At 49.0% G+C, this 27,041-nt stretch overlaps 3 protein-coding genes across 4 annotated transcripts in view; 2 read left to right on the top strand and 1 right to left on the bottom strand.

The window, feature by feature from the left end:
* The window catches only part of LOC309875575 (mitogen-activated protein kinase kinase kinase 3-like), a 64,200-nt gene extending 55,041 nt beyond the window's left edge, over window positions 1-9,159 (top strand). For both annotated transcript variants that reach the window (XM_082755137.1, XM_082755138.1), the window contains 8 exons: window positions 930-997; window positions 2,767-2,859; window positions 3,642-3,836; window positions 4,456-4,604; window positions 4,714-4,845; window positions 6,913-7,042; window positions 7,306-7,483; window positions 8,121-9,159. In XM_082755137.1, the coding sequence (XP_082611263.1) occupies window positions 930-997; window positions 2,767-2,859; window positions 3,642-3,836; window positions 4,456-4,604; window positions 4,714-4,845; window positions 6,913-7,042; window positions 7,306-7,483; window positions 8,121-8,349 (1,174 nt within the window). In that variant the 3' untranslated portion in view covers window positions 8,350-9,159. The remainder of the gene's footprint in view (window positions 1-929; window positions 998-2,766; window positions 2,860-3,641; window positions 3,837-4,455; window positions 4,605-4,713; window positions 4,846-6,912; window positions 7,043-7,305; window positions 7,484-8,120) is intronic.
* A 2,380-nt stretch (window positions 9,160-11,539) lies between these two features.
* Window positions 11,540-19,911, top strand: ACAA1 (acetyl-CoA acyltransferase 1). Its single transcript, XM_082754379.1, has 12 exons — window positions 11,540-11,770; window positions 12,626-12,719; window positions 12,967-13,024; window positions 13,636-13,715; window positions 14,213-14,255; window positions 15,000-15,098; window positions 15,238-15,318; window positions 17,120-17,310; window positions 17,418-17,597; window positions 18,340-18,395; window positions 19,167-19,312; window positions 19,461-19,911. The coding sequence occupies exons 1-12, from the start codon at window positions 11,543-11,545 to the stop codon at window positions 19,534-19,536; spliced, it is 1,332 nt and encodes a 443-aa protein (XP_082610505.1). The 5' UTR covers window positions 11,540-11,542; the 3' UTR covers window positions 19,537-19,911.
* Window positions 19,912-20,065: 154 nt separating this feature from the next.
* Window positions 20,066-27,041, bottom strand: part of DLEC1 (DLEC1 cilia and flagella associated protein) — a gene marked incomplete at its 5' end in the record, with an annotated part of 37,499 nt that continues 30,523 nt past the window's right edge. Inside the window, 5 exons of the mRNA XM_082754356.1 lie at window positions 20,066-21,660; window positions 23,740-23,863; window positions 24,471-24,624; window positions 25,601-25,762; window positions 26,655-26,855. Of these exons, the coding sequence (XP_082610482.1) occupies window positions 21,537-21,660; window positions 23,740-23,863; window positions 24,471-24,624; window positions 25,601-25,762; window positions 26,655-26,855 (765 nt within the window). The 3' untranslated portion in view covers window positions 20,066-21,536. The remainder of the gene's footprint in view (window positions 21,661-23,739; window positions 23,864-24,470; window positions 24,625-25,600; window positions 25,763-26,654; window positions 26,856-27,041) is intronic.

The raw sequence follows: 27,041 nt of genomic DNA, 5'->3' as shown, positions 1-27,041 counted from the left end.
CCTCACAGGTCCCTTCCAGCTCAGGAAGTGCTGCAGTTCTGTGATCCTGCACAAGATGCAGCCGAGTCCTCGCTGCCAATTGCCTGAGGTGTTGTTAGCCTCCAGAGGGCAGAGCACGGTGACCAGGCTGATGCGACACAACACCACAATTAATCCCTCTTCCCCCTAGCAAACCTGCTGTGATCGGTGTGGACACAAATAGACTTCGGAGCACTTTGCAGAGCAAGTTTTTGCTACCACGTCCATTTTATTAAGAGGAGAGCAGAGAGAGTGGAAAAAACATCCTGTCCAGATCACCTCACTGGCCCTTACGGAGTGCTGGGATGAAGTTCCGATGGCTGAGATCCCCGCTCCATGCTTTACCATCCTCTCTTTGCAATTTTAAGACCTTGAGCCTGCTCCCTCCCTCCTGGTGTACGTGCACGGTGGTGGTGCAGCTTTTCTTGCATGAGGAAGGTGGGAGGTGATGCTCCAAGAAGAGGAGACCTTCGTGAGCTGAGCATGAAGGAATGACTCCAGCGTGTACATCCACACATCTGAGCAGTGCTCACAAAAAGCAGAGTTGCACAAACGAGCACTTGGCATCGAGGGAAGACAAATCTCCAGCCCTCCTCCTGCCCCATTTTGTGCCTAGGTGTTACGGTGCAGACTTGGCTGCTTTCTTTCAGCCTGGTGACCCTGTTTTCTCCAGGATCCCTTCTGTTTTCACAGGAAAAAGCTGTGGACCACCCCCCCAAAAAAAAAAAAAAAGAAAAAAAAAGCCTTCAATCTTCAGTTTTGTGCAGATTTAAGATGAGAGCTCAGTTTGGTCAATTGGGGTGATGAGTGCATCTTGCTGATTAGTGCGTGCTTTCTGTGTGTTACCACTCCTAATTCACTCCCCAGCCTTTCCAATGTAATAAAACACATTTTTGTTTTTCTCTTTGCAGCCCTCCCTTTACCCAAACCCCTGTTCCTGGAAGGAAGAGCCATCCCAAAGACGGTCTTGACTGCATGGGTAAGCATCGCTGGAGGTTCACGCTTGCTTAAAAGCACGGGGAGCATGTAGATGGAGGAGAGCAGATATTGGAGAGATGTTACTGCATGGAAAGTAACTAAAAAATTAAGCAAACCATCTCCATTGCTTAGGCTACACTTCAAAAAGGACCCTAATGATTAAACAGGAATGTTCTCTAAAACCAAACTGAGTCCTAGGCTCTCTAGGGAGTTACACCTGGAGAAACAGGAGGCAGAATCTGTACCACTGCAAGCTGTGTTGGAGAAAACATACTGGTAACTCGCGGGGACCAGAGGTTACTGCTTAACCGCCTACAAACAGCTGGTTAAGTCATGGAAACTCTGTAATGTCATGACTTTCACTATTAAAAATGAATAAATGGCAGTCAGCCCCAGCAGGATACCACGCTTCTGGCCAGGGGCAGCGTTTCCAGACCGAAGCGCGGCGATGGAGCTGCAGGCAGCCCGTGGTTTAACACCTCCCTGGTGGTGCAGGAGGCGTTTTGCCTCGCCGTGCCGCTCGGCGGTGTTGCCCACACGTGGCTTGCTGAGAACCCGTTGACCCGTCCTTGCTGCTTTTCCTTGCGGGCCGTGTTTCAGCCGTTACGGGCTCCTCTCACACCTCGCTGTGACGGGGAAATGATGCTACATAACGCTGCGGCGAGGCTTCGGCCAGGATGGGTCTCCAAGGAGAGGCTGCTGGCCCCTGGCTAAGACAAACAAACAATCAGAACGGGCTGTGTCGGTGGGGCTGGCTGGAGGAAAAACAGGAGGAGAAAGTTGGGGGGGGAGGGAAATGACAGATATTGTAATCTCACGTTAGGCAGTGCTACCAGCTGTGGCTTCCCGTGCTCCTTTTTTTTAATTAAAAAATACGTCCTTAGCTTTCACGTCCATCCATAATCACAGAATCACAGAATTTCTAGGTTGGAAGAGACCTCAAGATCATCGAGTCCAACCTCTGACCTAATGCTAACAGTCCCCACTAAACCATATCCCTAAGCTCTACATCTAAACGTCTTTTGAAGACTTCCAGGGATGGTGACTCCACCACTTCCCTGGGCAGCCTGTTCCAATGCCTCACAACCCTTTCAGTGAAGAAGTTCTTCCTAACATCTAACCTAAAACTCCCATGGCGAAATATAAGCCCATGTCTAATCAAAACTCTGCTGTTCAATCCCTTCTCTATATTCTAAATCGATCTTTCTAGCATTTAATCAAGGTAAATAGAAGGGTTTGGAGGGTATGAGGAGTTCTGCAGCTTTCACAGGTCAGGAGTCACATCTGAGAAGTGGGGATTGTCCCTCAATACCTGCAGATCCCTGCAAGTAGCTGATAGCACAGCGGAGATCTTGCACGAGATAGATCCGGGCCTGCCCCTGCCTGACAGTTCTGTTTCCACTCTAATTTTTGTGTTTTTCACGTGTAAACCAGACACGTAGCAGTCTGTGTTGGAAAGCAGACACGTTCTGTGTCAATCCCCTGCCTCGTTGTGAGCAGCGTGGGCCAGAGTCCGCAGTCAGTGGTTAACCTCTGTTTGCTTTCGGGAGACCAAGAGCAGGGCGTCTGGCCCTTCCTTTCCCTCTAGGATGTGACTGCGGGCAGATTTCAGCGAGCCTTGGGGAATGCCTGGCTGAGCAAAGGAACAATTTGTTACCTTGTTCGTCCCCGTAACTCGGCCCGGGGGCCTGAATGCTTTCCTGTAAGAACCTCTCTGGGCTTTTGGTACTGAGCTGACGCAAGAAACGTGTCTGTTCTTCCCTCCTCCAGAATTTGACATCCCCTTCTGCGAAAGGTTTGGGAAAGGGGGCACCTTCCCCAGGCAGTACCACCTCTCCCAGAGTCGCAAGGACTACAGCGACGGTAAGAAAACCACGGGGGGCTGGGGAGGGAAGAGCTCAGTGCGGGATCTCTGTGGGGATGGGAAGGGCAGGAGGCTTGTAACAGCGCCCAGGGCTGCAGAGACTCAGGAGGGAGAGGGTTGTAATAAAAGGAGGAGGAATGAGGGGTTACAGCGGGTTTCTCACAGAGCTGGAGGGAACCACCTACCAAATTCAGGTAGCGGTGTCTCTCCACGGCCGTTTCGAGCTAACGAGCTCTGAGCGTTGGGGACGGCTCCCTCACCTCACCGCTGCTCCTCCTTGCACTGTGTGAGTGGTGGGAGGCAAAACTGAATGAAGATCAAATTCCCTTGGAAAAAAAACCACAAAACCAACCAACCAAAAACCATTAAGGACACGCAAACAGCATATTGAGCCTTCAGAATGACCTTCATCTCTCACTGGCATCGTGATGCTGCTGGTGTGGTTGTTTGTGTTGGGGTCTTAGGGGACGCCAGGGATAATTGGAAGTGTAAGTCCTGTCCTGAGTTTATTTGTGATTAAAACCCGACAAAAACCTGATGTAATTAAACTGTTGCAAACCTCGCTGGGAACATCCTACGTTCAGTGTGATCCTACCTGCTGTAAACGGCTCTTCAATTGAATTCAGAACGGGAACAGGGCTTTGCTTCAGTTTCATTGAACTTGTTTTTCGTTTGAGGGGCTGCCTCGCTGAATCTGAGCAGTGACGTGAGAAGGTGGTGACAGGTGGATCCCAGCAGGCGTCTGTGTTCTTGCCATAACTCTTCCCCTTCTCTCTTGCAGGCCGGAGGACTTTCCCCAGGAGTTATTTCCCCCAGGAAAACCTCTTCCAGCTGGTCCCCTCCAGCCGAACCAAGAGCTTTAACGGGGACAGCAAGCTCAGCACCCTGCAGTACGACGAGTACAGGCCCAAATGGTGGAACAATTGTGAAAAAGGGCTGCAGGTCTTCAGCACCTCCCCTACAAAAGCTAGGAACTGTAAGTGAATCAAAGCTTAGCTCAGCACATTTGGGTTTCAACACGAAATCAAGTTAATCTTGATTTCTGAGTTATTGGGCATCAACTAAGCTAACCCTCTGTGAATGCACTCTGCTTCCAGCCCCAAAAGAGGCACGCTGCACTCACATTTCAACGAGGAATGTTAAATATAACTCACTGCACCTTACATTGGCCTCGAGGAAAGGGTGCTCAGAGTCAGCTGGTGCTCAGAGCTTGCTGAGTTGCAGAAAACTGCTTCTGTGTTGGACTTTTGATGTGCTCGCACAGCCCCAAGCTTCCAGGAGCCTTGGGATGTGGGAGCAGATGGGTCCCAGAGCAGAGGAGAGAAAGTTCAACGTGACCCAAGAAAGCAGTTGCTGGAGGAAGGACTCTAAAGAAACGTGACTTTGCTGTGACTTGTTTCTGCTTTACAGTAAAGTAGAGCACAAAGGAAGAGATCTTCATGCACGCACCAGTAGCACTCGTGCAACTAAAAGAGTTTTGTCAGCTCGCTTCCTGCCCTGCTGGGATCATTGCAGGCCTGCTGTGCATCTGGTAGGGTCGGTGCTGAAGCCTCCCTGCTGTGCTTTTCTCTCAACCCTCTCCTTCTTTTCTGCAGCCCTGCAGGCACCAGTGAACTGGAGGCTGGGGAAGCTGCTTGGAAGAGGAGCTTTTGGGGAAGTTTACCTCTGCTATGATGCTGACACGGGCCGAGAGCTGTCGGTGAAGCAGGTGCCATTTGACCCTGACAGTCAAGAGACGAGTAAGGTGAGTGTGAGGGCAGCACCGCGCTCTGTGGGGCTGTGGGGTGGAGGCTGAGGGTAAAAAAATTCCTTTAGCACACCTTCTCTCACGCAGTGTGTCTGTCCTGTTGCAGGAGGTGAACGCTTTGGAGTGTGAGATCCAGCTGCTGAAGACTCTCCGCCACGACAGGATAGTGCAGTACTATGGGTGTTTGCGGGATCCCGAGGAGAGGAAGCTGTCGATCTTTGTTGAATACATGCCAGGGGTAAGTGCAGTTCCTGCTGAGGATTGTCATGACCTACCCTGCCTTAGAGTTTGGAGAAATTTGGATCTGGAGTTACAGGGGAGCTTAGCTGTCAAGTTTATCTGATGAGCCAAAGCAAAGCACTGCATCCCAGCACCCCTAGATGGAGTTTAGATCGAGCCAGGTGTCATGGTCAGGCCCCTCAAGGTGCAGCAGGTCAAATCAGAAGCCTGGAAGGGTCTCAGGTTTGGATCCTGGGGAAGGGTGTGTGCACAGCCTGCAATCTGAACGTGGTGAATGCGGGACGTGCTCCAGATCTGGCTCCAAACGCCGCGGCCTGAGCCCATCCTTAAGTATTTATTACAAATCCCTCCAGGACACGTTAATAGCACAACTGTCCGCCCACAGCTGTCACCAATTATTCCTGGCTTTCAGCACGTGTGCGTTCAACCCAGCGTTACTCACTGCTAAGCCTTCTCCTGCTCAGGACTGAACCTTGTGTTGGTAGCACGATCCAACCTACCAGGAGGGGATTAACTTTGCGGTTTTGCTGACACATACAGGGTGAAATAGCTCCAGGGAAAAGGGAAGCTCTGAGGGAGCCTGGAGAGCACACACACATCAGCTGAACATCCCTGCAAGGACGCAGGTTGCATCAGAGTCAGCTGGACAAAGTCACTGCGTGGTATAAACCAGCACAACTGCTGGCGTTGCTGCGTGAGCTGCTCTCCTGCATCCTGCCTGCCCAGCTGGGTTCGTCCCCTAGCCCGTGGAAGAATAAATCCTTGTTTGTTCAGGCCTTGTTTGTAAGGTCGGAGGGGGCTGGGAAGTCACCTGGTCACAAATAATTTCGGTCGTTAGTAAATGTGCTGCAGGCTCTGCGAACATGTCACGAATCAGGTGGGCTTCATGCCTTCGAGCCCCTTCCAAGCACCGTCCTGCCTCTGTCCCCGGGGACAGGCACATCGCTTCCAGGCCTTAAGACAAGGCTCAGACCCCAAAGAGAAAAGCCCAGAAGCTTCAGCAGCACCCTTGCTGCTCGTTCTGCAGCGTGCTGGTGTTTGTTAGCAGCCAGGAAACCACCGTTTGGTGCTGGGGCAGCGTCCAGCAAGGCTGGAAGCTGAGTGTTTGTTTTCTTTGCGATAAACCAGAGCTCTGACCAAATACAGATTGAGTTCAGTGCCACGGGGATGGCTTACTGCACAAAAGCAGCACAGGGCTTTGGTTTCCAGTGGCAGTGGAAGTGGCTGAGCTCCCAAACCTCGCAGAAGAGCAGCTCCAAACTGCTGGATGTGGCCGGGTTTCTGATCATACACAGCTAGCGTGATAAAATCTTCAGGGGGCAAAGCTTGGGTGCACCACCAGGCTGGTGTTCTGGTGATCAGCCGTGTTACAAAGCTATTTCCTGCTGTACCCTGCACCATTCACCTCTTATTTTCAGTTTATGCTTGGAAAACAGAACGGTCCCTTTGACCACAAGTCCTGCAGACCCTGTTTTCCCTTCTTTGGCTTCATTTTTTGATGTCCCCCAGGATAAGGAAGCTTGCAGAGTTGAGGGTGAGGGAGGACACCCTGCCCACGAGGTGCAGGAGGGGATAATTTCCGAGCATCCCAAATTACTTCAGCAACACCGCGAAAGGGAAGGGAGATCCCCAGCCACAGGATTGCCACCAGCCCCAAAAGAAACTGGGAGAAAGGCTTCACAGAAGGTGACAACCATGAAGAGCTCATGGAGAGTATCCTCACCTGATTAGAAACTCCTCATCCGTGTGGCCCTTGTCCATGAGCTGTTGGTGAAGGCGAGCCACTAGAGGGGGAACAAGCTCCGTGCAGTTGGCAGAGGGTGGCACTGATCGCTGCCGGAGGCCTTTCCTCTTTTTCCACTGACCTCTGAGGCACTGGGCTCAAATCCTTGCTCTGTTCAGCGCCTCCTGGATGTTTATCTTGCCATTTCTCCAACAGAGTGGCTTGGGTTTTTTATTTGAGCTGCGAAATGTGGTGGTCAGGGAAGTTTATAAGGTCACCGTGACGTGTTGCACCCGATTCTTCTGGTCCTTACGGTTGCTGCCCAATGTTTCCTCTCGCCAGGGTTCGATAAAGGACCAGCTCAAGGCGTACGGTGCTCTGACGGAGAACGTCACTCGGAAGTACACCAGGCAGATCTTGCAGGGAGTCTTCTACTTGCACAGCAATATGATTGTCCACAGGGACATTAAAGGTGAGTAGGGAACACAGGGGAGCTTCTTGCTTGCTTAGCTTTCTTCAGCCCAGCCTCACCGTGCCCCAACATAATTCTTGTGCAAAACACAGAGCAGATATTTGGTTTTTAAGTTATTTTTTTCTGGCTTTGCCTCTTGAACCACGAAAATTTTGAACAAGCTGGAACCAAACTCTTGTTCTGTCTTCCTGCCTCGCTGTGGCTGCTCAGTTCAGCTTGCTGCTTCGTCACTCGGTGTTTTTGCTGTTGCTTCTCATCCCCAGGTGCCAATATTTTGCGAGATTCTGCTGGAAATGTGAAGCTTGGAGATTTTGGGGCCAGCAAACGTATCCAGACCATCTGCATGTCTGGGACCGGGATTAAATCCGTCACGGGAACGCCGTACTGGATGAGCCCGGAGGTTATCAGCGGGGAAGGCTATGGAAGGAAAGCTGACGTGTGGTAAGGAGCAGGGTAAAACCCACCACTGCCACGTTTTTGGAAGATGGAAAGGGTGCAGAGCTGAAAAGCCCCTGGAGAGGAGCACACACAACTACAGCTTGCTTTCAAAATGCCCGGTGTGTGAGGACAGGGTTTGCCAGATGAGCTGCTGAGCTCTGGTCACGCCGTTTTTAGGTTAACTCAGCCCAGCTTGGAGGCTCGGTGTGATCTTTTTGCAACCTCTGAAATCTGCTGCTGGGTGTTTGCCTGCGGCTCAGACACGAAGACACCCAAAATCTGTGGGTGCTCCTGAATGTTTTGAGGCCTCTCTGGAGGATGGCAGCTGGAGCTGCAAAGAGCAGGGATAACTCCACTTGGCCTGCCAATAAATGGGGATAAAGTCAGACGTAAATCTGTAGGCAAGCAGCTTTCATTCTGGCTCAACTCTTTGGGGAACAACATCCTATTATTGATACTGGGGTGTCTAAACTCATCGGGGTTTTCCTTCTGGGGTTGTTCCCATCAGGTGCTTTGCATTCTCAGCCATCTTTTTTTCACGAAGCTTAATCTTGAATTAAAGCAGGGCAGAAAAAAACACCCATTTTAGGACAAATCTCACAAGTCTCCTCTCCCCGGCGGTCTTGCCGTCTCGTTGCAGGAGCGTGGCCTGCACCGTGGTGGAGATGCTGACGGAGAAGCCGCCCTGGGCCGAGTTCGAAGCCATGGCGGCGATTTTTAAGATCGCCACGCAGCCCACCAACCCCCAGCTCCCCGACAGCGTCTCCAGCTCCTGCCGCAACTTCCTCAAGCAGATCTTCGTGGAGGAGAAGCGGAGGCCGACGGCCGAGGACCTGCTGAGGCATCCCTTCGTCAACTGCGGCCTCTGAGCCCCGGGCTTGGGGAAACGCTGATGGGACAGGGGGCGGCCGCCAGACCCGCGGCCCCTTTTATTTTTTTGGCACCCTGCCCTTCACACCTTCAGCCCCGGGCTCGTCCTTGCTTGGTGGCTCCCCCCTTGGGTCCCTTCTCGCTCGGTGGCTGCCGCCTTGTGGGATTTTTGGAAGGCACGCTCGGGACCTGGAGGCCACCGCCGGGGAATTGGGGCCGAGGGCTTCCCCGGAGCGCCCTCCTCATCCTCGGGACCAGCGGAGGAATGGGATGCTGAGCGCCCGGCGCCGCTCCCCGCAGAGGAACAGGGCTTCAGCCCAGCTGGAGATGATCCTCAGGGCGTGGAGCAGGAGGGACCCGGTGTCCACCAGGGGACAGGAACCTTTCGGAGGTGGTGACACCGGGTGGCCTCGCCAGGGAGGTGGCGTTGGCTCCTGTCCTGTGCCTTAAGCGGTTACAATCGCGGCGCCTGGCAGGGAGCCGGGCGCGTTTCTGCAGACGTCTTGCCTTCGTGTGCGTGCGTGTACGTGTGCGTGTGGGGCTGCGGGGGCACGGCCGGGCCTCCGCATCCTCTGATTTTGCCTCAAATCGGGCAGGGAGCGCCCGCGGGGCTGCGCCAGCATGAAGCCGCAGCCTGGGGCCGCAGAGCTGCGCGGATGGCGTGCAGCCGGGCTCCCTTCTGCAGTATTTCGGGAGGTGGAGGTTAAATTGGGAAAGCTTAAAGCAGAGCTGGGCTACGGCCCCCGACCAACACTACTACCCCGCGGGGAGCAAGCAGAGAGGCCCTGGGAGGCGATGAATTTACCAGATCTTGGGCATTTTGGCCAAATTAATTGCATCGCCCCATCTCCCGCTTCCTCGCTGCGTTAGCTGTTTCCACCCGGCTCAGTGGAGGTTAAACGAGCAGTTCCCAGGGCGTCAAACACAGGTTTATTTTATTTTAATGTTGTTTTTTTCATTGAAAATGAGAAGTGTTGCTCAGAGCAGAGGGAAATGGAGAACGGTCCTGGGTGGGAGAGATCGAAGTCGTCCTGCAGTGGCACTGGGAGCATTTCCTCGGCTGCAGCTCCAGAGAGAGAGGCAAAAACCACAATTATTTCAGTTAAAGAAAGGCTGGGGCTGTTTGGGCAAATTAAATAGCCGGAAGGGTTCCCTGTAAGGGTGTAAGAGGTTGGTGGTGCCTACCCGAGCTTTGTGCCTGGCCACCAGGGCGCTGGATGCCGGCTCCCCGGGCTGTCCCCTCCTTCCTCTAGGGGAAAGAAAGAATTTTATTCTGTGAATAGGACCAAATCCATCACTCTGGTTAGCTCCATAGGATGGATTTAAAAAAAAAAAAAAAAAAAAAAAAAACACACAAAAAAACCAAGAAAAAACGTGTTGGCAAATAAGGGGTTGTCAGACGAACAAAGGGTGTTTCAGGAAAGCTAAAAATGTTTTTATGCTCTATTCTCCCCTTTCACCCAACCTGTTCAGCTTTGATTTTTCGCCCCTTAGGGGTGGATGGGAGCTGAATATTTTCTCCAAAGCCTCGAGAACAAAAGTGGGGGCCCGGCCGCGCTGCCCCGAGCGCTGGGGGAGGCCTTGGGGGACCCTCCCAAAAAATGCTCCCTGGGGCCTCGTCAGCCCCACCAAGCACCCCAAAAAGCCTCCCTGGGACAGCCGGGTCCCCTGGCTCGTGTGTGATGGGGTTTGTGTGTGTGTGTGTGTGTGTGTCCGTGGGGGTGTGTGTAGGGCTGTGTGTAGGGCTGTGCGTGCAAGGCTGCGTGTGAGTGCCCGCGTGTGAGTGCGACTCGCTCCTCAGGTGCCTTTGCCTTTGTGTTTTTTTTAAAAAAAAAACCCTCGCAGTGTTCTGATGTACAAAATGAAAACTAGAAGAGAATGTAATATTATGCCATGTAAATTTCCTTTTTGTTTTTTTTTGTTTGTTTGTTTTTTATATATGTATATTTTATTTTGTCCGGCGCACCCAGGCCAGCGGGGGGGGGGGGGAGCCCTCCTGGGGCCGTGTCCCCGCTCTCCATGCGGTGTCGCCGCGTGTATCCCAGAGAAACGTTTTCCTCCCGTTGGAAAAAGGCTCCAGTGTCGTGTTCTGTGTCTGCCGGGCGCGCGGCCACCCCTCTGTGTCCTTCCCTCCTCGGGGGCTCTGCCCTGAGACTGTGACCCCCGCCACGCGTGGCACTCCCCAGCTGCTGTACTCGGCTCTGGTGAGGCCGCACCTCGAGTACTGGGTTCAGTTTTGGGCCCCTCGCTACAAGAAGGACATCGAGGTGCTTGAGCGGGTGCAGAGAAGGGCGACGAAGCTGGTGAGGGGCCTGGAGAACAAGTCCTACGAGGAGCGGCTGAGGGAGCTGGGCTTGTTCAGCCTGGAGAAGAGGAGGCTCAGGGGTGACCTTATCGCTCTTTTTAGGTACCTCAAGGGAGGCTGTAGCGAGGTGGGGGTTGGCCTGTTCTCCCACGTGCCTGGTGACAGGACGAGGGGGAATGGGCTTAAGTTGAGCCAGGGGAGTTTTAGGTTAGATGTTAGGAAGAACTTCTTCACTGAAAGGGTTGTGAGGCACTGGAACAGGCTGCCCAGGGAAGTGGTGGAGTCACCATCCCTGGAAGTCTTCAAAAGACGTTTAGATGTAGAGCTTAGGGATATGGTTTAGTGGGGACTGTTAGCGTTAGGTCAGAGGTTGGACTCGAGGATCTTGAGGTCTCTTCCAACCTAGAAATTCTGTGATTCTGTGATCTCTGCGGTCACATTGGCCTGGTGTTACACCACGGCAGAAGGTGTAGGGTGGGCTCTTTTATTTCTGCCTTCTTCAGTTCCATTCATTTAATTCATGTATTTTATTCATTTCATTCATTTATTTTATTCATTTCATTCATTTATTCCTATCTTCATCCACTTGCATTTTCTCCTTTCAGCGGACTATCTCACAGAATTTACTATTAATTTTTAATTTTAATTTAATTTTTATTTTAATTTAATTTTTAATTTTAATTTTATCTTTTCCTTTAACCTTTTAATTCCCTTTCATTTTCGCTCCCTTACCCCAATCCCTTCTCCCCTTTTCCTCCTCCCCCCCCAGAGCCCAACCCGTGGTGGGCGGGACCAACGAGCCGAGTGGGCGTGGTTATGTAAATTAAACGGGCGGGTCCATACCCAAACCACACCCCCTCCCTCCCCGCGGCGGGGGAGGTGCGAAAATGGCGGCGGCGGCGGCGGGCGGGGAAGCCAAGATGGCGGCGGGGAGCGGCAGCGGGGCGCTGAGGCGGGTGCGGGCGGTGCTGGGGCACCTGGCGGGGCAGCCCCCGGCCGCCGTGAGGGCAGCGCCCTGCGGGAGCCGGCCCGGAGGAGCTTCGTGTCCCGAGGATGTGGTGGTGGTGCACGGCAGGAGGACGGCCATCGGCCGAGCCAAGCGCGGGGGGTTCAAGGTAGGGATTTGCTTTATTTTTATTTTTTTTTGGGGTGTTCCTCATGCCCTAAATCCGCAGGGCGCCTCCGGATCCCCCCCCAATCCTTACTCGTCCCTCGGGGAGCTGCCTTTCCCCTAAATACCGAGCCCTCAGGGGTTGCCCCCACACCACTCGCCAACCGTCAGGGAAACAAAATCAATTTTTGGGGTGCGGAGCGGCCACCGGGATCCCCCCCAGCCCCACAGGCTGCTGTGGGGTGCCTGACCCCGCTGTGTCCTGCCTCACACTGAGCCCGACAGCCCCGGTTCCCTGAGGTACTGTGGTGAGGAAACATCTCCCTCACCTTCCTGCCCTGCTGTGGAGCTCCTGGTGTGGAGATCCTGGACCTGCCTGCGCCTTGCCAAGCCTCAGGAGCAGCGTTTTGGGGTTTGAGGGAACCCCAAGCATAATCTAATCGCTTTTTGTCCCCCTCAGCCTGTTCTCCTCGCCCCACGTTCCCCCAAACCCAGCCCCGGGACAGGCACGGCACCTGCAAGCGGAGGTGGTGGTGGTGGGACACGAGGTGTTGCCAAGCTGCCTGTGTTTTTGTAGGTTTTCAAGGGGCTGTGTTGAATTTGGGGTTGATAACGGCCCACAAAACTCTAGTGTTATGTGACTGAAGTCATCAAGTTGTGCAAAACCTGCTCCAGGCGTGTGCCAGGCGCTGCTGGGGCAGAAATCCCCACACTCAGTGGGATGTGGGCGGTGGGGTCCGGCTGCTGCTCTTTGGGGTCATTTTGGGATGAAGGAACAGAGGGAACTCTGCATGCTCGTGCCATATAACTCATCCTAGTCACTTTTAAGGCCCTACAACTTTTTTTTATGTGCTTGCAGGATACCACACCTGATGAGCTGCTGTCTGCTGTTATGACCGCTGTCCTGCAGGACGTTGGGCTTCGGCCGGAGGCGCTGGGAGACATCTGTGTGGGTGAGTGGTCACCCTCAGACTCCAGGACAGGCTCACAGGGGGCTCGTGGGTGTTGTGGGGGTCGGAAGGGGTTGATGCCTGGTGGTGTTATGCTCGTGAAATTAACACATCCTTGATGACCATCCCATCAAGTGGCTGGGCTCTGTGTCTTTGGTGTCCGCAGCAGGTAGTGGGGGCAGTGCAGCCGACTGATGCCAATCCTATATTTTGTGCAGCCGACTGATGCCAATCCTATATTTGCACACAGGGAACGTGCTGCAGCCGGGAGCTGGCGCTTTGGTCGCGAGAGTTGCACAATTTCTAAGGTAAGCTCTCAACCATATCAAAGTTTCTTCTCATCTTGGGCCTCGGCTACGGAGCAGCACTGGGTGAGAGGTCGTGATGAGGCTCATGAGCTCGTAAGAGTTTCCAGCAGGTCGCCTTTTGCCCAGAAATCAGACTTTGATCAAGCGTTTGGAGAGCCCTGCTGTCCCTGTTGGCAGGGACCGGGCGGCGCTGTGGGGAGCGGCCTCCCCTTCCACGCAGACATCGCTCCGCGGGCTGCCCCTGATGTTTCCTTCTGCTAAAGCAGTTTACAGACGCTGCTTTGGAGGGGCACAGGCAGCAATTAGCAATATTGCAGAGCCTTTGAGCGTTTCCGGCTCTGGTCAGAGCTCAGGAGCTAGGCTGGTCAGAGGGCCCTGCTTACAGAGGGCTTCCCAAGGTAGACCTGTGGGGAAACAGCACACGGAGCCACCTGCAATTCCATTTGGAAATGATCCGTGAATTTTGCTTTGTCTTGGTGCAGGTCCAAATAGGTCAACAGACGTTTATTGGGATCAGTTGAGCGTGAGGGTTACAGTTTAATCAAGAGGCTTCATGTTCTCTGTAGCAGTTTGTTTTGTTGCATGGTCTTTAACGCTCTCTCATGTCCTAGTGGGATCCCAGAGACGGTGCCGTGCTCGAGTGTCAACCGGCAGTGCTCCTCCGGGCTGCAGGCCATTATCAATATAGCTGGTAAGCGTGCACGGGCACTCGGGCTGGCGTTGATGCCTGCCCTGCTACGAGTGCTCCTTTATCCTGGTCATTTGTTCTCCAGTCCCTCCAAGCAGTAAAAACAGTGATAAAGCCTTCTGCTGCTGGGAATTCTCAGCGTGGTGTTGACTTGAATGCTTCCATATCCTTGAGATATGAAGATACCCTAACAGATACACCTCGTACCCTTGAGATATGTAAGATACCCTTAGAGAAATACCTTGGTCATCTGAGGATGAGTTCTTTCTACCACCACTTCCACGTCAGGCCCTTTCTCTGAGGGTCAATCCCGTCCTCCCTGCTGGCAGGTCAGGTCGTGCTTAGTTTCAGCCACGTCAGCTCCTTGGCTTACGTTGGAGCGCGGAGGGAAAGCCCCTTCCAGGGGCAGTGAACACATCAGGTGGTCACAAAACTGCAGCTGGGATCCAAGCACTTGGGCTCCTAACGATAATCAGAATGTTTGTGCCCTGCTGTTACAGGTGGCATCCGAAATGGGTCGTATGACATTGGCCTGGCCTGTGGGTAAGAACATCTTTTTATGGCACTTTTATGGCCTCCTGCAGCAGGTCTTGGATGGGGCGTCAGAAATCCCTTCCAAGCAGCTCTGTGTTCCCAGAAGGCAGCAGACCGTGAAGCATCTTAAGCTCCGTGGCCTAAGACTGACTGTACAAAAGCTCGCAAGTCCTAAGTGGTGGCTTTGTATTCGTGCAGTAAAATTTGGGTTCTTTCGATCTGTTAACCCATCTGTAGGTCAAAGGCTGCAGCCTCTGGGACCTACATCTGAAACTCTTCATGTTGCAAAATGCCAGTGGCATAGCTCACTGAAGTCTCTTTGTCGTGGGTTGCTTCACACTCGATGTTGTTCCACTGCCAACCAGTTTTTAAGCTGGAACTGGCCTTTTTCTGGCTGTTGACAGCTCTAGTCCAAGAATCTTGGGTTTCTCGTTACAGCTGAAGACAGAAGTGCCAGAATAGTTAGCAGCTCCTTCCTTGCTGTGGAAACATGAGAAATTAACTGTTAACATTGGTATCCTGTCCTAATGGAACAAGGACCCGCTTAGGCTAACGACCCGGTGTAATTTGGTGCTAATTTTTGTACTGACGCCTGAAGAGCTTCTTCCTCAGCCAGTTTTTAATTATCAGCTGCACTTCTGTAGGTTGATAGGGAATAATGTTGTCAAGACATCGATCACTCCTAGCTGAGCAATCACCATGAGTGTAGCACGGAAGCAGTGGCAGTAACTTCACTTTTTTCCCCATGTTTAGCGTGGAAACGATGTCCCTCAGAAGTGCCAATAACCCTGGCGATATCAGCTCCAGTATGATGGAGAACAGCAAAGCCCGAGATTGCCTTATTCCCATGGGGTGAGTAGGTCCAGGTTGAGCAGTCAGCAGTGAGCTTTGAGACCGAAGCCACTGCTTGTAGCTCGTGTTCTCAATAAAAGGCAATTCCAGCTTGATTAGGTACATTATTGGGTTAATTTTCTGATGTTGTTTTTCCCAGAATAACCTCAGAGAATGTGGCAGAGAAGTTTGGAGTTTCCCGCAAGAAACAAGACGCCTTTGCCTTGGCTTCCCAACAAAAGTAAATGCTGCTTATTTTCACCTTTTTGGTTAGAGAATACATAGAGAAAGGGGGGAAAAAAACACAACATTGCACTTTGCACGAGTGGTTACGTGCAGCCTTCATCTTGCCTTTCACAACTGAGCGGTGAGTAAAGAAGCCTGAGGTGGTCAGAGCAAAGCCCAGCGGCGTGGTGAGGCAGCCTGAGCCTGGAGCTGTGTGGTTTTGCACGCTCACCACCAGCCGTGCAGGCTTTGAGCACCGGGTGCAGCTGTGTTTGCCATCGAGTGAAGGACACCATTGCCACGAGGTTCCCGAAGCTGGCGGACAGCTCAGTGTTTTCCCAGTGGCTTTGTCTCGGTGTCATTTGAAACCCACCGTGGGCGTCACAGCAGGAGTGAGCTTCCCCAAGGGGGAGCATTTCAAATGAGGCACTTCCAGAGAGCTGCCGCGCTTATAAGAGGAGCGGCGTGTCTTTGCTGCAGGTGCTTGGCTCCAAGTGAGCCCAATCCTACCTCTAAAACCCTTCCTTTAGGTGAAATAATTGCCAGGGTGAGCTGACCCCTGGAATCCCTGGGGCGGTACCAGCAGTCCAGGGGGCAGTGGGCGAGACGTTGAAGTTGCTGGCATCAAGGAGTTAAACTTTCAGAACTGTGTTTAAGCATCGCCCCGGTCCAATTATTTATCTAATGCAGGAAGCTGCTGGACAAGGCAGTTAACCTTTAAATTCTGGCCCTGCTCGGAGGGAACTTGGCATGCCAGGCTTTCTCACTGCCTGATAGCGCAGAAGGGTATGTGAACACGATCCTCACCTCTCACATGAGGAAAGGGTTGATTTTCTGGCTGCAGGCTCAGGATGTCTGTGGAGTTACTGATCTCTCCTTCGGCTCTTAATCTCTCTTGGCAATATTAAATATTTATATTTTATGAATAAAAGCATAAAGGAGTAGAACAAGCTTTGTCTCCAATTTGCATTACCTGAAAAGGGCACTTTGCTGCTGGAAGGTAAATCTTCTAAATTGTCTCTGCTGCAGAGGCTTTTAAATACCTTGTTAGTATGAAAGATTAAAATTATGTGCTCGGAGTTAATTATAATTTATCCGCTTGCCTTCTCCACACTTCCATCAGTCTGCTTGTGTCAGTTGTTCCCTGCTGGTTGGACCAGACCCGATCCTCTGTGCACCTTTACTTCTGGTTCCCTTCTGTGTAGTCAATAAATTATGCAACACAAACTGGAATAATTTGAAAGATGACATTTAAATGCCAGAAGATGATACTTCAAGTCTGCAGTCTAAAAGTCAGCTTGTTTTTTGTAGGACAAAATCTGGAATGGGTGAAACTCTAGCTGTTCTGTAACTTCTCACAGATCATTAGTATTGCATAGAAGCTTAGCTGCCTCGCCCTGTTCTAAACTTTCAGAAATAGGCATTGATGTTTGGGCATCGGGATTATTTTCTCCCAGTCGTGGTGTGGCTGTACCACTGGACAAGTACAGCCTGATGGCTGTGGGCTGCTGGTGGTCAGTCAGTCACTGAGGTGTGAGTGGGGACAGAACAGGATTTTGCTCAGCACCTAGTGCTCCTGTGACCCAGGTTTGGGGAGGAATGCCCAACGTATAAGCGATGTATTTCCCATGACAGAGGTCAGAAGTCTGTCTTCCCGTTAACAGAAAGCAGTATTTGTCTTCTTCCCGTTACGCTGCTCAGTGCTGATGCACCTGGTACCAAGTCACACCTGAATTCATCCTCTGACTGTTCTTGTTGGCATCGCTTCTTGCAGTTCCCTTCCAGGTTATTTTAATTTTTGTGTTTTCCTTTAACAGAGCAGCGAAAGCTCAGCAAATGGGACTGTTTAAAGCCGAGATCGTCCCGGTCAAGACCACCGTCCAAGATAAGGAGGGCAACCAACAAACAATCACCGTGCACCAAGACGAAGGGATTAGGCCCTCCACCACCCTGGAAGGCCTGGCAAAGCTGAAGCCTGCCTTCAAGGAGAACGGCAGCACCACAGCAGGTCAGCTCTGCCTTCAATGACACGATTTTCTGCCCTTCCCGTGGCTCGCCTGCCCCGTCGCACCATGCGCTCAGGCAGAAGGGGTGGTGATAGATCTCTTCCAACAGGCAACGCCAGCCAGGTCAGTGACGGAGCAGCTGCAGTTCTGCTGGCAAAACGCTCCAAAGCAGCACAGCTGGGGCTGCCAGTGCTGGGGGTGCTCAGGTCCTTCGCCGTGGTCGGAGTCCCGCCCGATGTTATGGGCATTGGGCCAGCCTACGCCATCCCTGCTGCTGTGGAGAAGGCAGGTAAGGACCACGCTGCTCAGCACGGGGCAGAATCGCTCCCTGTGGACTGAAATTTGAGGTGATTATTCCAGCACGTGCAGCTAGAGCCCTGAAAGAGATGCTGCCTGGTGGTGGTGTAATGCTGCTCGCTTCTGAGGTACAAATTACCCCTCACTCGCCTGTGAGAAGCTCAGGACTAACGCCCTGCACGGCCTCAACAAGCTGCCAGCGTGTGGCAAATGATTTTAGAGTTCGTTTAGTTCTCTTTTCGCGTAATGTGAGGAGGCTGTGGGTGTGTGGTTTTCTTGTTTGTGTTTTGGTTTTCTTTACAATTTTGGCATCTGACCAGTGGAACGGGCTTTCCTCGGTGTTATCACACTCACAGGGTCGAGCAGCTTTTATGGCTCACGATTATTATTGCGGTCAGCTGTCGGCACTGTGGTTACACATTTGCCTATAGTTTTATCTTTGTCTCAAAATACCCTTCGGTCTTTAACCCCTCCACAAAGAAACCACATTTAATCCAAGGAAACTGTGCACACTCAGTGACGTGATGCCACGGACTGTGAGGTTTTGCAGTCTTCAGATACTTGTACACATAAAGACATAAAAACGTAGATACCCAATGGGGAGCCAAGGTCCTCCCTTTGTTGTTGTTAGCAGGGTAGAATTCATAAAGGAAGACTTTAAGCGAGTTGTTCTCTTTAATGTACTTATAAGGCAATAATATCTCCTTTTAAATCCTGATTTTTCTGAACCATAGGTCTGACACTAAATGACATTGATATATTTGAAATCAACGAAGCCTTTGCAAGCCAGGTGAGTGATCATTCTGGTTGAGTTGTTACATTGCTTAGAAACTAGAAATATATTTCAACTTGGTCTCAAAACGAAGATTTGACTTCATTTCTGGCCAAATGTTAAAAACATACAGACTATTTTCTTGAAATAAAAACAAGCAGGGCATTGCTTATGTAGCATAAGATTAAAAAAAAAAAAAAAGATCTTCACTAAATAATAATGATTACTTTGTTGTATCCTCATACTCACTTGCAAAATTGCTGTTTCACAAGGCTGTAACTCGTTACAGGGTGGTGTCCGTGTGAATGTGTTGCACTTAACAATTTGCATATCCTTAATGAAATGCAGAAATGTCACTTGTTGGCCACAAATCTGTGACTTGCCAGTCAGAAAGTATGTGGGCTCAGCTTGAGATGAAGTTGATAGATTTTGCTTGCTTCGTGTGCTTTGGATTTGTAACATAGTTCTGCTGCTTTCCACTGGAAAACGGTCTAGCTAGTCAGGCCCATAAATACTAATTATTTTAATACTTTAATACTTTCAGAGCAGCTGACATAACAGTGTGGCTTTTACGTAATAGAAAACATAACTTGAGCTCAATTCATTTTGAGCACAAATCTTCTGAAGCCCCTAGACCTGTTTAGGATTATCGGCCTGGCTGTTTGCTGTCTTTCTTTGTATGTGGAGATCACCAGCCTTCTCTGCAGCCCTCCTGGTTCTGTATTGCAGGAGAGCTGAGAACTAACAGAGGTGAGAGCATCCTGTGAAACATTTCCCATGTCCTTCCAGGCTGTGTACTGCGTTGAAAAGCTGGGCATTCCCATGGAGAAGGTCAACCCCCTGGGAGGAGCAATAGCCCTGGGACACCCGCTGGGCTGTACGGGCGCCCGGCAAGTCGTCACTTTGCTCAATGAATTGAAGCGTAGAGGGAAAAGGTGAGCACTGAACAACGGTATTAACCTTAGGTGTGTTTGGGTAAATCAGGCTCAGAAATAACCATCACTTTTATTGGATTTTTTTCCCCTGGTCAGGTGTGATATAAACGTGATGTTTTTCTTAATTTCACATCTTCTTTCGTTCCAGAGCGTATGGTGTTGTGTCAATGTGCATTGGAACTGGTATGGGAGCTGCAGCAGTATTTGAATACCCAGGGAACTAACCTCCAGCGTACTGACAAATCAACACAGCTGCTAATTCTCTGCCTTCTCTAGTAATAGCAAGTGATTTGCACTGTGGAATCAAGTGGATTCAGAGATCCGTTACTAGCTCTACAAATTACAGGCTCAAATTGAGACGCAGAACCAATCCTACAGATGAACTGAGGTGGAAAAAAGCAAGATTGACGTTCACTTCAGTGCTGCAAAGCATCCTAGGATGAGAAAAGAAACGAGTTCAGCTGAAGTTCAAAGCCAGGCCCTCATGTGGTGATTGTGAATGAACACTTGTAACTGATCCCTTTACTCTGAACTCCTCTCTAATTATATTTACATTGTTCATATGACAAATCACCTAAAACCATGGCTCCAAATGAAAATGTCAGTGCACATGAAATGGCTTTTCCAGGGTTTTCTTAAACTCATCATCTTACGGGAAGTCTAGAATGGTTTCTTTTGAAAGCAGTGCAAAGACTTAAATATTTCCTTTATGTTTGTCCTACCCAAGTCAGAAATTGGCTCTGTCTTAAATCACTCATATGCTAGAGGATGCGCTTTAACTTTCTGTCTATCTATAGAGAGATACTTTTTTTTTAACCAAGCTGCTCTGAAACAACCACGGGGGCAAGGTGGAAGGGCTGCTAGGAAGTAGTTTACGCAGCGGCAAAATATAAACAAATGGTTGGCGTGCCTGCACCAAAAGGTTCTGAGGAATTGGTAGAAACAAGGTGTTTGAAAGTAGCCATTCCATTTTTTTACAACACGTTTCTAATTACTAGCTTGTATGACTAACACAGGAGACAAGCTTCTGCTTAATAATTAGATATAAAGGAGATTTCAGCACTACATCTTAGGAAATTCTCCCTTACCTGTTCTTGTTAGCAGAAAGATCACTGAAGCTAAGAGCTAATGGCTTGAAAAAGAAATGCATTAATGATCTTTGACTGTTAGGAAGTTTAAATTTGTAACACAGACTGAAGTTTTTTGTCCCAGCTCTTATTTTGCACTTAATACAATTGGACTCCTGCAATATCTTTGTATTCTTTTTATTGTGATATTGGAAGGTCACGATTAGCGAGAGCTATTTTATTTTCTCATGTTCCTGTTCTGTAGCTGGTCTCGCTTACACCCACATATTTCAGAGCAAAAAGATAGCATTCTTTAACTGTAACTCAAGGGTCCTCTTTGCACACTAAGGTTCCTGTGCATAGAATGAGTTCTCAGTGCCAGTACGGCTCTGCTTTCATGCAGGCAGAAGGCAGATAGCATCATCTTTTGTTCTCGTCCCAGCCCTTCCTCCCCACACACAGTGCCTCTAACAAAAACTTTATGCGATGGGAGTGGAAAATCGAACAGTCTCAGAAGTGGGAATTTCAGTGACCTTTTGCTAAAGCAATTTTAAAAACAGTTGAAGGGATGTGTGAGTAAATGGGAACCATGTGGGAGGAAGGAATCAAGAGGAAGAAGGGTTTCTTCCCTCCGTAGCTGAAGGGGCTGTTCTCAATACCCAAGCATGATGAAACATGCAGAGTCCAGGAAATGTTGGCTTTCCCATATTCACGTGAGACATTGAGAAGACAGCCAGGGAAATGCTGGTCTATTCACTAATTCTTGGTTTCATTACGTATCAGTGGCCATTTTAATATCAAACAAGCAGAAAAATTGCAAAGCAAAAGCTTCTTTTTACTATACCAACAGCCTTGATTGTAATTTGAAGCACAGTGTACTATGCAAAAGTTTTTTGACCTAACAGTTACCATTGCTGGCTTGCAATTTAAAACATGCTGTTGCAGAGCCTGGCTCTGTGGGTAACACTAAGCTTATCAGAGCAATAAAATACCACAGGATGAGATTACGACTGTTTTCAAATTACTGTGACTTTTATCACCCGTAACCTATAAAATTTTTCTGCTAAAACTCCAGTACACATTTAAAAGCTGAAGTAGATGACAATACAGATGACAATACTTTTGTAGCTGACTTATTACCTTGCCATCCGTCCTGCTTAAATCAAATGCGGGTCTTCGTACTTCCCATCGTATGATCCACGTCCCCTGATGTGCAGCGTGCAAGCCTTCTCTCCCAGCATCCCAGTAATGGTCACAATTGCTTCATACTCGATGGCCTTCCTTAAGTGCAGAGGGAAAAGATGACATTTCAGTTATAGCTGGACCTATCCCCATGGTTTTGAATGATATTAGTTACTTTGTGGAAGAAAAAGGAGAGACCTGGCTTCAGTTTCATACATATGGGGGGTGGTTAAAGCAATGCTGCAGTCTCTGCCTCAGCTAAAGACACTGCATTATTAATTTCATTGTTGAAAGAAGACCCTGAGTGCCTTCCTATCTGTGAAAGTCAATTTGAGTTTAAATAAATAAAACCAAGCTCTAAGGAATTAGCATCACTTGGGAACAAACATCTGCCTGCACCGCGTTGCTGTGACAGCTCCTCCCCTCTGACAGGTTTGAAACAAGTTTGTCAATGCCAATAAGTCAAGGGATAATTGACCGAGTCCACATTGTAAATGAACATCAAAGGGCTTCCAGCAAGTGGAGTTTTAGCACTTGTGCTAAGTGGAAGCCTTACAGCGTAATTTGCCTAAGGCTGGTGCTACCCAACGCCCTTGGGCTCTTCCAGCTGAAGCACCTCTCTCAGAGATTGCCCTTGTAAAGGCCTCCAAGAGTCTTGTCTGACAGGCAGCTCTTATTTCTCATAGTACAAAATTCTGCAGGAAGACCACTGATTTAGGGAGGTGAGTCACTAAAATCACCTCCCGTATCATCACTTCCTACTGCCATGCTGGTGCTGAGCTCAGCAGTGCTGGGAATTCCCTGGCAGGCTGATTACTGTGGTACCTGTTGTCAGGCAAAAGGAAGCGCTTCAGGCAGATTCAAAGGGCTCTGCTGAAAGATTTAAGGAGTTGAGAGTGGCCCAAGTTCGTCTCTGGTGCAAGGCACTGCTCAGAGCGAGGCCTAACAGGCCCCATCCTGCTGAGACTGCAGGAGCTCCAGGCGTGGAGAGCTCACGGCCTGGCCCAGGGGACCCAAAGTTCCAGCAATAGCTGTCACCTGTAGGTTGCTTCTTGAAACTTCCCTCTCGGCAGTGTTCAGAGTTCACTGAAATCCCCGGGATAGGCTCATCCTAAACTTTCTGCCAAGATGTTAAATTTTCCAAGTAATGAGTGAAGCTTAAAAAAAAACAAACCTACTTGTCTTCTCTGGGAGGTGTGAAGGAATATCATGGGGCCTTTCCTCTGGCCATCTCAGCAAAAAAAACATCATTTGTAACAAAAGCTGTTTTCCTTCAGGATTTGCATCTCATTAATTACAGCAAAGAAATGAAAGGTTTTGGGTCAGTGCCTCTGCTACTCAGAAGTAATCCTCAGCCTTAACAAAAGGTTATGGTAAGCTGGCCATAAACGTAATTAGAACAATATCAGCTGTTTATAGGACAAAGACAATTATTTGCATCTGATCTCTTGTGCTCTTTGCTGTTGTCTGCCTGCAGCTCACGCTATCTTTGTTGTACAGAAAACCTTTGGACTAGAGACAACAAAAATGCATCGATTTTTTTTCCACCAAACATCAACACGACTCAGTCTAAACATTGCACCAAGCTAAGCAGGAGTAAAACAAATTGTCTCAGTGCATTCGAGTAACATTCTGCACTATTTGCTTCCTCAGGAGATATTCTGAGGTAAAGGAATTCAAAAACTTAACTTTTAGAGCACAAACTATAATGAAGTGCACTGCAAAAGACACTGCTCTTTCAGGCATGACAGATTCTTACTGGAATTTTGAAATACTCCATACACATTTCTCTCTTTGTCCTAATAAAGTGCTAGATGCATAAAGGAGCTAACTGTTGAATCGGCTTCTGCACTGACTTGACAGAGCCTGAGATTTACTCTGTTGAGGACCCTAAAGAAAGGGATTTTATCCAGTCATACGCAGGCAGTGTGCCATGCCAACTGTTTTAACGGTGTGATTTGAAGTAGGTAAACTGAAGGCTGAAATTCAGGGTGAGAATTGTAAAAGAAATCCCGTATGTGGCAGCAGTGGAGGGAAAGAGATTGGAAGCACAAGACTGACAGGTGTCAAAGGCCTGATAACACAAGAACAGAGCAGAATTCTGCTTTCAGTGACTACTCACAATGAGTCTGGGCTCGACAGGGAGTAACAGCAAAATTTCAGTTGTGTTAACCATACCTGGCAGTAAAGGTGATCTGCAAAACATCTTTGGTAGGTTGGTCCCCTTCACGTGCCTCCAAAATGCCATTAGGAGGGGAGACAGAAAATACTTCCAGATCATTATTATGCTTTTCTTGTTCATCTGCAGCAAAGAGGGCAAATATCAAACAAAGCAATATGAGACCTTCTGTATCGGTTTGTACAGCATATAGCTCTCAAAACAATGCACCTCCTTTCGTGCCAACTAATAAATCATATTTTGCACTGTCACAAGCTTTCTGTGCATGTGGCCAGTTTCTATTTTCATCCTTTAATCAAGGGGAGTGATCAATGTCCTTGTGTCAGAATAATGAGACCCTTATCTACTTCCCTTTGAAGTCCATCTGTTGTTGATCTCATTAGGCACAAGCTCAAACAGCCCTCGTGAGGAGGTGCTGCTGCTTGTTGCCTCCTGGGATTGTATTATAAATGAGCAAAGCATGTCCACCAGCAGTGAGGGTTGTGGTTTCATCCTTTGGTTAAATCTGGAGTAAAGGCTGAAACCAGCAGAGATACACTGATGTAAATGAAAACAAAAACCAACAGCCACCACAACCCCACATATGTGGGAACAGAAGCAGACCTGGTATGTTTGGACTAAACATCATCATATGAGTGAATGCACGCAGTCTTAACAAAACCAAAACAACCAAAAAAAAATGAACAGTGAAACTACAGAGCAAGGAAACCCAGTTGCAAAACCCAAATACCCAGCAAAGCAGTCCAGTAGCTTCTGCAGCCGCCCCTGTTAGACAGGAAGACATGTTCAGTCTTGGTCTGTGCAACAAAGCAGGTCTTGAAATCCACCATGTCGCAAGACAGCTCCAGAACTGGGACAGTAAGGTGTGCAGTCACTGGGACCAGCTACAAAAGAGAGGAAAGGAAAAACAAGAAAACACTTTTTTTTTTTTGTATTGTTTTGTATCTGCTGCAGCTGGATCATTCTTACCTCAGGCACTGAATCAAGAGTACTTGTTTTGTGTTCTTTCTGTAACAGTCAGTTCCCCATTCTACAGCTTTGAATGAATGAAGTTGTTGCTTGTTTCATTGCTTTGAGACAGGTTTTCATCTTTGTGGTCTTAATGCAGTAACACAGAGTGAACATTCTGATTTGTTATTAGGATTTTCTGTGGAGATGCAGACATTACAACATCTTGTTGTCCCCGAGGACTTTATATGGCCCACTGTGAGTCATTCAATTGGTGCAGATTGCCCAAGATTATTATTAAGTTGACTACATCTTAGATACGGTGCTCGGATCTTACAGATCAGCCCTCAGAAATACCTGGTGTGAAGACAATGCAGCGTACTGGAACTGCTGAAGATTTGGGTGGGGGTTATAGCTTTCCATCTGGAAGAGATCAGTCTTTAAATGTGTGTGGGCCACGACCACACCACATGAGCTGGGCAGGCTTAGGAGATTTTCAAGAAGCGCTTGGGTACTGCAGGAGGCAGCGCTTGGTGACTCAGTTGCTGGCATGTTGATTGAGCCTGTCCTGCTTCCTGCAGTGTCTCAGGACACAGAGTCATACTGTGACTGGGCATGCTGCCCTTTGATTGAGACATATCACCCAGGCCTTCCTGCTGTGCAAACAGTGCTCTTGCAGGAAAACGGGGTACGAACACTAGGCTGCTGACCCAGAACCTCTTTGCCAACTGGAGAGTCACCTGCAGGCTCAACAGACTGCAATCTCCTTTTGCTAATCTCTGGCCACTCGCTTTGACTGTATGCTACAGGTTTACTCCAGAGGTGGCTGTATTTCACAGCTCAGTGAACCCCAAGACATGTTCATTCTGAATCAAAGATGCTGATAGCCCAGTGCTGCCATCCTCCTCTTACCTGGGTGCTGTGGTTACTGTATTCGATGACCAGATTTTGACTGAACTTCAGCTTTCTCTCCCCGTTCTCAAACTGGAGCACTTGGAATCCAGGAAGCATCTGGGTATCTGGCAAATGTTGATAGGTAAGCAACTCCAGAGTTGTGTGGAATGACACTTTCACCTGTGGAAGAGGAATTCAGATGACTGTCACATAAGATGGCACTGTGTGCAGGAAATCCAAAGTAAACACTGCTCAAAGGCCCGAGTGCACATTTTCCCACTGGAACCCAAAAGTGTTGTGCCAGCAACCAAATTCCCACTGGAATAAAGTGCTTTAATGGACATTAAGGAAAAAGCACAGCTATTTCCTATAAATCCAGTACACAGAGCTGGAGTGTAAAGGTGAACAGCTAATTGCTGAACCACAGGAGAGAAACATTCTCTAGCAAGACAAAAGCGCTCAGTTCCTGAGGTTACAAATACCATATTCCCAAAGATGTCTTAAAAATGTAAGTCTTTCTTCTGGCACATGTGCAATTAAGACCTGTGTGCCTCTAAGTCAAAATGAACACTGAAAAATGAGAAGCACACTTCAAAATGCAGCCGAGGGTTATTCATTTTTGCACCCTAGGTAATTCTTGAATCCAAGACTTTGCTTCCTTTAATGTCACTGTGTACACCCCAAACTAACCAATTTATTCTCTCTGAACTGCCTGCATCTAATTTAAGGAAATGAGGGAATGTAGGTTTTGCAAGTCTTTTAATTAGTCCAGCATGTATTTGACTATTGATTTAGGTCAGGTCCAGAAATGACACAGGGCTTTCTGCAAGAGTTTGTAATAGGTCAGAGTTGATGAGAAAAGCACAGCAGAGCCGCTGTGGAAAAATACTTTGTACCTGCAATATAGCAGGCAAAATTGCAGTTATTAGCATTTGCTAATACACCACTAGTTCCCCTGACATCGGGAAATTTCTATATTGGTTGTGTTTTTCTTGTGGTTCATCTGGGCCATGCTAACATACCAATTACTAAACTATCTATTTTGGCAGAGGATTATTTTTTTTGAGCCTACCAGCATGTTTTGCTGGGGATAAAGTACAAGTTGCGGTTGCTGTTCTGTTTCTTCCTTCTTGCTGTGGGATGTTTTGGTGCTCTTCTGGAGATCTGTGCTGGCCAGGCTGAAGGGCGTAGACAGAAGGAGCCTGAAGTACAGAGGAACCTTAGTGCAATTGATGAGTTTCAAACTCTGAGTCATTACTGAATCTGTCAAAACCTGGTAGAAAAATTATTCAAAACTGGTTAGTTTAAACTCCCTTGAGAGCTTCGTGCTAGTCTGGTCTTTCAACAGCACCAGGGATCTGAAGGACTCTATCCCAAAGAAGCCCATTATTTTTCACTTGTGTTTTTCAAAATTTCTTGAGTAAAATCCCCAAATAATGTAATAAGGTTAGAGTCTTTG

The sequence above is a fragment of the Aythya marila genome (assembly GCF_965140915.1).
Source record: "Aythya marila genome assembly, chromosome: 2".
Classification (NCBI taxonomy): domain Eukaryota; kingdom Metazoa; phylum Chordata; class Aves; order Anseriformes; family Anatidae; genus Aythya; species Aythya marila.
This window is presented reverse-complemented; position numbering and strand designations above follow the sequence as displayed.